This window comes from Toxorhynchites rutilus, chromosome 1, assembly GCF_029784135.1.
Source record: "Toxorhynchites rutilus septentrionalis strain SRP chromosome 1, ASM2978413v1, whole genome shotgun sequence".
Classification (NCBI taxonomy): domain Eukaryota; kingdom Metazoa; phylum Arthropoda; class Insecta; order Diptera; family Culicidae; genus Toxorhynchites; species Toxorhynchites rutilus.
Genome location: NC_073744.1, coordinates 177957802 through 177970063, shown reverse-complemented (window position 1 = coordinate 177970063; position 12262 = coordinate 177957802). Strand labels below are relative to the sequence as shown.

Here is a 12262-nt window from a genome sequence, read left to right as displayed (position 1 = left end):
ATTTTCATTCAAATTTTACCAATTGAAAATTGCAATTTAGCCTTCTAATCTGATGGAGAATAGTTTGGATCCCAAACTCGAATGTCACCACTAGCCATCGCGGATATTTTCGTTGTCTCGGGTTGAGGGCGATATTGACCGTGTAAGGTGGCAAAATATTGATTGAGGTTAGATCGGATGTCGAAAGCCTAGCTGTCACGATATTGAAGACACTTATTGTCAATCAGTTTGATCGTGTAAGGTGCCCATAACTTGAACAGATTGTCTGTTCTCTATTCACTGGATACTTCAACTAGAGCGCTGACTGGCATCGTCTAAATCAGCTTTATACCATGGACAGACATACAACTGTACTAGCGCTGTACGTGTACAGCGTTGTACAGGTACCACGATAGCATGACACACATACTTTGGTTGTACATTGTACCGCATGTCAGACTGACAATCAGAAGTTTGAATTTATTGCATTGTATTTTCACCAATATTTCAATAAAAAATGTTTTTATTTAACGTCTAAACTATCGAACACAACAAATATGTTTCCAATCTGAGTTATTAACTCAAGAGAAAGTCAACGAAAAGATTGTATACCAAATGTTTTGATTCGTTTTGTTAATGCTACCCACCACTAATCGTCTATGGCGCTGCGCACAGTACAACTGTAGCCATGTACAGCGGTAAAATAGGTCGGTACAGGTACAGCGATTGTACCGAGTTGCTTGCATGGTTCTAGCGCTGTACATGGTGACAGACATACAATTTTCGAAGTACAACGCAAGTACAGCTGTATGTCTGTCATAAGTATTAACCAACGATGGAGCAAGGTGTGTAAATGGTGAAGAGGTAATCGTTGTACCTCGACAGCTTCGACGCCATTTTTACAACTGAATAGGAGAGGGAAAACATACACATACAAAATGAGGGGTGTTCAAGTTTTTCATATGCAAAAATGTCAAATTTCAGTCGATCAGTTTTTCACCGTCCCACAAATTAGTACGAGGTGTTATCCTTCATTTCATTGTACATCAAACAATCGATTTTGAAAGACTTGTTCACCTGATTGTGAATAGTAAAGTGTCACCGACGGTTCCACGATCTAGTTTGGCTTTGGGATAGTTTTAGCTGCACGGACAACAGTGCGCTGGGCGGTGTTCAGTTTTTCATCGATACAGATCGCGCTCTCTTGTATTCGCCATATTCTGTTACATACTTAAATTAGAATATATTCACATTAAACTAAATTAGATATAAATTACATTGTATCAAAAACATTCAAAATGTTATGTTTTTTTTCCACTAACTCTCTCAACTTCTTTAACTGTGTTTTCCGTCACTCATTTTTTGTATTCCTTTTTCACCTTTCATTTGTTATGTTTATTTTGGCATTTCGCCCTCAAATTTACACAGTCACCTCCCCGTCAACTCTAAACTCTATTTGCATCTTAGATAATTTCCTACTTATCAATTTGTTTTATTTTTTTTCTCTCTGTATTTTCGTTCGTTTTTTTTCTCCTCTGTTAAAATCATATATTTAGATTATTTAAAATAGATTCTCTTACTACTCTTAGTGTTGACTGTTACTTTAATAGTTTCCGTTCACTTGTGTTTCATCATTTGTAGTTTTTAGTTTGTGTTTGCAGGTTACGTCAAGCTCTCATTCCTCGTGTATGTGTGTGTGCTCCGTTCTGTTCTGCACTTTTCTCTCTGTGTGTTTTTTTGTTTTCTTTTCTATCAATTATACACAAATTTACAAATTACGACAGCACTCTGGGGTGCACCGTGTCAATGTTTTGAACTAATATGTATATTAACAAAATGCTCAGGGTTTCGGGAATTTTCGATGACAGCACTGAACTCAGAGCACTGGGCATGCGGTGCATGAAGCTGGATACATTGCAAATCGCTGTATTCACGTAGAATCGCGTAGACTAATGGCGTTTGGTTTGTTTGTTTTTTTTTCGCTGCTGCCGTTGCAACGATCGCTGCAGGCGCGAGAAGAAGTCACGTATAATTACGTGTTTCCCACTTGCCCCCATGAACGGTTAAAAAACGCGCGTGCGCAACCAAGTGGCCACTTGGTCAGTGGCCAGGAAGCGAACGACAAAAAAGTGTGAATGAAAAATGGGGGGCTCTGGGGCGCGTCCGGTTTCCAACGCTCGCCGCTTCACGATCAGATCCCCGATCGGTCGCGGAAATCTGCTTTGGTCTACGCGTATGACTGTTTTTGCTGTTGTTGTTCTGTTATTTTTTTTTCTCTCTCTCTCTATCTGGTTGCCATTATTGCTATTGCTGTTATGTACAAGTTTTGCAAGTTGAGGAAAAAGAAATCGTTCTGTGTTGTGATTTGTTTACTTCTCTGTAATGTTTGTATGTTATAGAAAAAGGCACACATCTGGGGATATACTTTACACCTCTTTGTTTTTATGCATAGTTTAATTTAATCTATTTTCCGTTCTGCGGTTTTTAGTTTCTCCGTACAGTGTTTGTTAAAAATAGACGATTCGCTAGTATTACTCGATCCAGTTTTGAGACCCGATGCGGTGTTGCTTTTTTTTTTTTTGGTTAAGTGTGAAATATTGCTTTAAACTCGCTCTCTTATCTGATTTGTTGATTTGTTTCGTTTTGTTTGTTTGTTTGTTGTTTTATTTGTGGCGGGTGCAGAAATCGCATTTGAGCATCGGATTCGGATTCTGTTTTGCACTACGGTTTCCTCTATACAAATTCGTCCCTCACATCTAAACGCATTATCAGAAATATAGGTCTGCATCATTTTTGAGTTATCATTTAAATTTGTACTGTCGGTAGGTTGCTTTGTTGTTGTTGATGTATATTCCGAGTATTTCGATTGTTTGTTGTTGTTTTTTCTTCAGTTGATGCGTGCTCATCGTTCTGCGAATCTGGTCTCCCTGCTCCGCTTGATGCGTTTGCTCGCTGGGTGGGAATTTCTGACATAATTAGGGAATACCAATGTAACTTGTCAATACACCAACGAAGATGGCCACGGATAGTGATGTCTGGTAATCGTTCGATTAATCGAATACTTTCTACAAGTGAGCTTTTGCTTTGTTATTCGTCATTTCCGATGACCGCATTGAGCTTCGTTTTACGAAATCGGGGAGCGTCAAAGATTATACTTAATTTTCAGGAGGAATGAACACGCTTTTAAAATGAAAATTATGAATGAATATTAACTTCTCCGTATCAAATTAGTATTCTATGTAAATAAAAAATACTTTTTTTTGCAGGTGGTGAAAAAATCTCATACGAAAATTATGTCTGAAGACAGTTTTATATTTTAACTAGCTGATCCGCCAAACAGTTTCCCTCCCTTAGAGAGGTGGCAGGAGTGTTGAACCACCTTAAAACCATTTTTTTTGTGCCCTATAAAATCTCCACATGCCAAATTTGATTCCGTTTGCTTGATTAGTGCTTGAGTTATGCAGAAATTTATGCTTCATTTGCATGGCAGCCCCCCCTTAGAGAGAGGGAGGAGTATCTATTCACCATAGAAATGCTTCGTGCCATTTTAAACCTTCACATGTAAAATTTGGCTTCATTTGTTTAATTAGTTCTTGATTTATGCAGAAATTTATGCTTCATTTGTATGGTAGCCACCACCCCCCCCCCTCCCCTTAGAGAGGGGGAGGAGTGTTGAACCACCTTAGAAACCTTTATTGTCCCCTAAAACCTCCACATGCCAAGTTTGGTTCCATTTGCTTAATTAGTTCTCGAGTTATGCAGAAATTAGGATTCATTTGTATAGCAGCCCCACCTTAGAGAGGTGGTAGGAGTATTGAACCAACGTAGAAACGTTTCTTGCCCCCTAAAACCTCAACATGTCAAATTTGGTTCCATTTGCTTAATTAGCTCTTGAGTTATGCAGAAATTTATGCTTCATTTGTATGGCATCGCAAATTGGGGAAAATTTTAAACGAAACTGTGCTTGATGATGATTCTTTATTATAATGGTGAGTTTTTGTGGAATTATTAGTGGAATTATGTGTAGACAAATGGTTAAGCAAAAGTCAGGTTTACGGGTTTAGAGTAACCAAATACGATAATGTAATACTTTCCATCCAAATTTCAACATTTCAAAACTGCCTTACGGCTAATCAGATGAATAAAAATTTGGGTCCCAAACTCAAATGTCGCCGCTAGAGGTCAGCGTACAATTGTCATTTTGTTTCATCAACCATTTTCATTTTAGATTGGTCCGAAAAATCAATTTTTCCCCACTTTCCAAGAATGCCTTTTTTCTAAAATCCATGACTTTTGAACTACTGAACCGACATATCAAATTGAAGCCAATTAGCTGTTCTTTTTTGACAAAAAATAAGTCAAAAACGAAAAAAAAACACTCTGATTTTTGGACATGTTATGTAACAAACCTCAGCTTTAAAGAAAATTATAAAAAAAAATATAGCGCTCTCTATCTTTAACCATGAAACCATAAAAACGAAATACAATCAATATTTACGAAATTGACATCCAATTTTGTTTCAAGTGTAAATTTTTTTTGGAAAAATACTGACTTATTGACTTCAATTTGATATGTCAATCATCCCAATCGGTTCAGTAGCTCAAGAGTTATGAATCAACAAAAGTCATTCTTGCTTAGCATTGAAAACTCAAAACTTAAAAATGGAAAAAAACGCCTCTCTGATTTTCGGATATGTTATGTAAAAAACCTCAGCTTTCAAAATAAATATTTTTAAAAAATATAGCGCACCCTCTCTATCTATCTAATACTGCAAGTGCAGTATTTTTTCCAATGACTAGCGCATTGACTTTAATTTGATATGTCAATCATCCGAATCGGTCGAGTAGTTCAAAAGTTATGTAATTTTGAAAAAATCCCAAAAACAAAGAAACGCATCAACTTAAAATCGGACTTTTCACAACGTTTTCACACATTTGTTCCGAGTTGCGTTATATAGTGACCCGCAACAAAAAACTAGAAGTGGGTGATATCTATGATATAACCGCAAGGTAGACGTAGGACTACCGCTGGCTCTGTACCCATTTGTTTGAAATTGAAACTTAATCAATTCTCCATTAATGAATGAATAATTATTTTTATAAGATTGCTGAAATTTTTCTTGTGTGTTAGTGGATGAGTATGAGTATGGAATTGTTATTAACATGAAATTCAATTATTTCGAACTTGTTGGTGGCCCAGAAAAGAACCGTTGGGTTAGCGTGGTTTTGCAAAAGCCACTGATGAAATTTATTTACATAAATCTGTTTTGTTCTCGTGAGAATAATACACGAGAGTTTTCATGACCACTCCACGCGGTCCAAAGTTTTGTTGAACTTTGCCTTCAAATGTTTCGTCAATTTCGTCCTTGAAGCTCCGCATTGAGCCAATACATAGTTCTTCGCTTTCAAAATAGAGTCAATAATTGTGGGTGCCAGCCGATTTCCGGACTTTTTTTTTGTTGGCATTGTAAAGTGAAAATATTCGCTCAACACACACTTATGAATGTTATCAAAAACTGTCTTACAAACGACCTTAGCAATGGATACAAAATTCCTCATCTGTTGACATCCAACAGTTAGGACCAAGTTATATCTCAGTCACTCATTTTTTGCCCTATAAAATTCCTCCAGAGTAGCCTGAATTCGTTATCCAAGTCTTGTCTGTTACCTGCTTAACGCACTGAGGAAACTGACGCAAAACATTAAGGTTTAGTAACTTGAAAATTTATTTTATCAAGGCCGCAGTTTCGATAACCAGATCTCTGAAATCAAATCGCTTGAAATCTGTTTCACGAGTTCAATATAGGAGACACGACAAATTGATTTGAAGGTCAGTTTCCTAGCTGCATTTAATCTTTTTTCAGTCCCTTCCTGCATCGATATCATTGTAAACATCCTCAGGCTTCTTCTGAAAGTCTTCAAAAATTTTCACATCAAGGTCAACATCACTGAAGCGTTTCACGATTGAAAAGTGTAATTGACGTTATTAAAGAGCAGAAGAATAAAGTTTAGAAACTTCATAATCGGTTTTGTCGTAGGATCGTTTAAATGAGTCATTTTTGGCGGATTGGTTATGGTCATACTTAACATGGAACGAAAAGAATAGTTTGAGCTCTTTAAATCGCTCAAGATTTCGCTCAATGATTTTTGATTTTTATAAATCAAGCTATCTATGAATTTAAAAGCAAAATCTATATCATCGCTGAAGATTTGTAATTCTGTATATACAGATTCTGTATCTGAAATTTGGCGAAAAATCTGTAAAATACAGAATATTCTGTATATGTGGCAACCCTGCTCTCTGATACGATTGCATCACGGGAACCGAATGCGCAAATCTTTCTTTGCTCGAGCGTATTTACAAGCGAGTAAAAGGAATTACAGCCTACATGTATTCACGATGACGGTTTCTCCAGGTGCTCCAGGTGATGTTGCATCCGTGTTTGGGAACATCGGAACCACCACAAAAGTAATCATCATCAATGAGCTAGATTGTTATGATTACAACAGCCTGTTTTCAAAGCAATTTTTAGGCTATTGAAGCGATTTTTTGGACCAATAAGTGACAGTCATATAACACATTGACATTTTATCTTTCGAATGATAATAATCACTTTGTTCAGCCGGTAGAGAGGTATTAACGTTCAAAACCTTGCACTCCAAGTGTCACTCTCTCGTTTTCGAAACTTTGAACTTACACCCCGGTACAGAAATGAAAGACGTAGTCCTATGTCAAAAAATCCACCCTTATTCATAAACTTTTTCATAGCTGAATGATTAGCAATATGTGGATGATAATTAAGGTAACCTCAAATGGAAGCTCATATGAGCCGTTATTGAACAGCATTGGATAATTCCAATTTTATTCGCAATTCGCAATTTTTTAAACTCTATGCAAATTTGGTAATTTTTGGTTAAAACAGGTATGACGTGGATGAAAAAAATCCACTGGAAAATTACACAATATCTCGTAACAGAACATTAACGCATCCCTTGTTATTGGTGTTGCCTTATGTCAAAACTATTTGTACGCGACATTTACGTTCGATTGAAGCTGTGCTTCATTTGCCTATCCTTGAAAAGAGTGTTAGAGCTTGAAGAAATGGCTGGCTGGTAAACCAATTTCAGTTCCCATCCGAAATTAGGTGGAAAAAGACAATCTATCGCAACGGGAAATTGCTGTAAAATATAGTATCAGTCGTGGTGCTGTACAGGAAATTTGGGCAGAGGACGGGTGTGCGTAAAAAACACCGTCGCACTGATTCAATGATGATCCGAGACATAAAAAAGATCCATCGGCTTTCAGTATCGGACCGAGCGTACAATTAGCCGCAGGATCAGGGAACATAGATTGCAGAGCAAGTTCGCTCGTAAACTACCATACGTTAGTCCCAAAAATAAAAAAGCACGGCTAGAGTTAGCAAAAAAATATATCTCAACAAGTCGGTATATTTCTGGAAACGTGTTTTGTGGACTGACAAATCGAAGTTTGAGGTCTTTAATCAAAAAAAGTTGATGGGTCTGAGCCTAGGGGCACGGACGGGATCTTGACATAGGACTGTGATTGTGTGTAGTAATTGCATTTAAATTGAGTTTTCAATGTTCAAAATTTGTATTTTTTTCTCTTTTGATACATCAAATGGATGCCCCGGAAAAACCGTTTCCTGTATGTCTTTTATCCATTAAACGGGTTAGATGACATAACGTGATACAATTCGGTACCGCATTCTGTTCAAAAATGTACACAAAAATACCATTAAAGCCATTACTACCCTTTTCTTCTGTTTATTCAATCATGCAGAAGAAGACAAAGAGTCATCATGTATCATTTTTAAACACAGGTCTAAATATTTAAGACCTACATAAATATAAGCCAGAGTCAAATCAATCTATGGCTACAAAAATATATTATAGATAAAAATAGCAATATCTCCTTCGTTACCACGTTGTCCGGAACATTGTTTGTAATAACTTTATAGCCCTGTAAGATCACGACTACTAAAGCTATCATAATCTGATTTACGTGGTTATACCCTTTCAATCTTCTAAATTAGCAGCCATTTAAATTCATTTATTGCATTTTTACATAACCAAACAACATACTCGATATTGTGACATCCTGGACCACAATTACACAAATTGTTAGTAGTGAGACCTACACGATAAAAACATGAATTGAGCACAAATTGATTGGACAACATACAATATGATATAAAATTAATGCCTATTATCGGTAAATGGAGAATAATTCATTTTACGCTTCAACTCATATTATGAGCTAGCGCCCGAATTTAGGCAAAAAGATTGCTCGTTGCGTCGGGGAGGAAGCGAGTGGATAGTGCAATCGAAAGAAAACATACCCAATTAAATCGTCAAATTGTTAACTTTTTTTACTATATTTACTGTTCATGTTTCAAGCAAAAAAAAAAAAAAATCTGGATGAATTTCCTGTCTAATTATATATAACACAACATATGTCGCAATAACCATTTTGAGTAATATGCGTTTGAAAACTCTTAATAAATCGTTACATTTTTCGTAGAGTGACCCCCCTATATAGAAATCAAAGACATAGTCCTATGTCAAAAGACGAGTGTGAATTTGGAGAAAATCAGGTAAAGCGCTACAAGATTGTTATCTACAGCCTACGGTAATGCACGGTGGTGGAAACATCATGTTCAGGGGCTGGAGTAGGAAACTTGGTTCAAATCAACGTCATAATGACAGCTGCCCCCAATATTGACACCATTAATGAAAATATCCGTGAATCCGCTGATTCTTAATAATTTTTCTATGAATTTCACGATACTCAAAATTTGTTTACCAATTGAAAAGGATCGCGATATCCTATTACATAGAATACATGTTTGATACGAAGAAGTTAACTTAAATTATCATATTTTCATTTCAATATGAGTTGACATTGTTTCCGGTAGAGTTTGTTGCACGATCCATAGTTCGTTTTTCATTTTTACGGCCGACGAAGAAATGTTTTAGACACGTTGGTAAACCAAACAGCAACACTAGTACAAATAATTATAACTGCAAAAACATTCTAGCAAATGAGTAATATTAGTCAAACAAATTATTTCTCTCGGTGTGGCGATCAATCGGTTAATCGATTATTTTGAGACGATTAGTCTTATCGAATAACAAACAGTTGAAAAATATTCGATTTGTTGACTAACGATTAATTTCAAAAATCCGACATCACTACCCCCGGAATGTGTAGCTTCGAGGAATAAATTTAGAAGATAACCTGGATAGAAAGCACTCCATTTGTCTCGATCAAAATAATCACAACAATCGTTCACGGGTTGCTTCGATTTCTAAGAGATATCCCATTGTGGGATGTTAATCGACATCGATGCGGAGCAGAAAAAGAGATGTTCCATATTTTGTCGCATGAAAACAAAAATTCAGTATTGAATATTACATTCGTATTGCACTGGTTCGATATTAGCGTCTAATCACTCTCGCTCCGTTTCAATCAACTCCTCCAACTCCACGTATTTCTAACCAGCAAGTATTCTTATTCCGCTAGAAATTGCTATTTACGTTCCTAATACGAACAAAAATTTCGAACAAAAGAAAAATGAAAACAATGAAACCTAGAGGTTCTTACATATCTACACACTAAAAACTGAACAGCTTCGGGTGCTATACTTTTGCTCGGGGACCCCTAGTACAGCACACCGCTGGTGCGGGCGAGCAGACCCTGTGGCTCCTATAAGCCGGAAGCGCTGGCCAGTCCGCCGTGGTGCATTCCGCCGCTCTGCAGATACATGTAGTAGTTGTACGAGTTAGGCGACTGGTGGGCGGCACTGTCCTGCATCTGGTGGTGGTGGTGATGCTGCTGCATGTTGTTGGCGGCTCCCATGTTCGGCATGACCGCCCCCAGCGAGGGCGGTGGGGGTGTGGTGTGACACTGGGACGACGCCGGGATGTTTCCGCTGTTGCGGAGGGCGGCCACCGCCGCTTGGTGGTGCACGTTCGCCAGGATGTCCGTCACCGAGTGGGACGATGGCCAGCAGTGGGGGTGGGGTGATCGCATCGGGGTTACGCCGGTCGGTGGCGATGGGCTTCCCCCGCAGGATAGTTCTGATTTGAGCGAGTTTGTCGTGTACGGGTACGAGGGATAGATGGAGTTGTAGAGGTGAGGAGTGTGTGGGGTGTGGCTTCCGGTGTGATGGTGCGTAATGTTGCCCAGCTTATTCCGGAGGATTCTCGAGATCGAACTGACGCTGGGGACGTTGTTTTTGTCGCACACCCCATCTGACAGCAACCGGTCGCGAATTTCCCACGCGAAAATTCCCGGATCTTTCTGCTTCAGCTCGCGGATGTACGTCACCACTTTGGGGGTGGTGACGCGTGGCTTCGAACCACCGATCGCTCCCGGCAGGATCGATCCGGTCTCGTGGTACCGGGCGAGGATCTTCGAAACGCACCCGTGGCTGACCCGCAGCTGGCGCGAGATGTCACACGGACGGATGCCGAGTCGGGCGAGCTCGACGATCCGCATGCGGGTACTGTTGGGGAGCGGTCGCCCATTCACGAACACTCCACCCAGCTGGTTCACCTCCCCGTACTGTTGGGCTTGGTTCTCTGGAAACGGGAAAAATACAAGAGAAAAGGGGAAAATTAGCATGAAAATCTATTCTGCAAAACAAACAACGGTGTGTAGTGCGGAAGTTAGTGTGGAGCAAGCGAGGTAACACGAAACCACGCGATTCTAGGTTAGTGAGTTCGCGTACGAACGAATGACGGAACATGCGTTCCTGCTGGTGTTGTGACAAGATTGTTTACAAAACATGCGTTCGCTGGGAGAAAAATAGATTTCCACTGTATGGAAGAGTGCTTGGGAAATAAAATGCGGTTTCAGGTTCGCGAGAAGAAGAGAAAAACATTCGTGTTCCGTGGAATTCTAGATGATACTCAGAGTGGACACTTTCACGCGTTCCACAATATGTCGCTGACAGAGACGCTGGGTGCTTAGTTACTTTAGTATTGAACAACTGAGCGATATGTTCTATTTGATTACTTATGATTATTGATTTATGGAACGATCTGATGACGTGGGCAAAAGACCCAACACTTATCGAAAAGATTCAGAGTGTTATTATTTGATTCAAACCATTAGGAGATTTGATTTCCTACGAAATTTCCACCGAGTTATGTTTGAAACGTTCCGAGATGTACACATTGACCCACAGTTGACTGGCCTCGTCAATTTAAACATATTTATACGACACTGGTGAACACTTGTACTGCTCATGTTTGTATAGGAGACGTAAACGACAAAATGAACAAAATCGACTTTTTCGCTGTTTATTTGTTCATTATTTGTTCATTTGGAGCAAGCAAAAGCCCATTTTAGTGTGCTTGAAGCTTTTTTCTCGCGAAAACGCATTCTACACAATGTAATACGTATGCTCAACATGCAAACAAACATTTTTTGTTCGTAAACATTTGAGCAATTTTGAAAAAAACGTTTCCGAAAAATCACTGTTTGTCCGCATAACAGACGTAGTTCCATACAGCTATCATACATCATTCGAAAATCAAAAATTATCAGTATTATGTGCTATAAGCAAAATCTACATTTGAATCACATTCTTTGTAGAGTCTAAACATGCCTGTTAACATAGTGTCTTATTACTTAGTGTTTCCTAATAGATGAATATAAGAAACCATTGAATCGCTGCTCATATAATTACTATTCTCGCAGAAATTGAAGTAGTTACAACATAAAAAACGAAATTGCGTCTCTACGTTCATGCGTTTTTATGTTGTAACTACTTCAATTTCTGCATTTAAATTTTCAAGTAAATAATGTAACAATCAAATCAGTAGTAAAATATATATTATGTTGATTCTTAGCATTATCACTCATCAAATTCTACATCGAATATTCCAACATACTCAACATTTACTCATAACGTTAGTGTAAGTAAAAAAATCATACTTTAAATAACCAGTCAGTTTAATTTGCCATTTTTTACAAAAATGAACAGCCTATTTTATCGTGCGTTATCAATATAAACAATACTTCTTCAGTATAAATGGTATCAAGCCGAAGATTTACGATTTAGACAGTTGTTGTATAAAAATTTTACTGCAAATTTCAACTGTTTAATTTATTTTTCGAACATCTGAATACTTAACCCAAGTTCAATAAAACACATCGATATTTTTTAAAAACTTATTTAATGTTTTATTCTTTATTTACTAATCTAATACTAATCTTAAAATTTTAATCTAATTGAGTCCCTGGCAAAATTAT

The 12262-nt window shown here is 38.0% G+C and overlaps 1 protein-coding gene across 1 annotated transcript in view; it reads right to left on the bottom strand.

Moving 5' to 3' along the window:
- Positions 1-1169: 1169 nt before the first annotated feature.
- The window catches only part of LOC129775645 (paired box protein Pax-1), a 122122-nt gene continuing 111029 nt past the window's right edge, over positions 1170-12262 (bottom strand). The window contains exon 2 of the mRNA XM_055780628.1: positions 1170-10584. Coding sequence (XP_055636603.1) covers positions 9707-10584 — 878 coding nt within the window. The 3' untranslated portion in view covers positions 1170-9706. The remainder of the gene's footprint in view (positions 10585-12262) is intronic.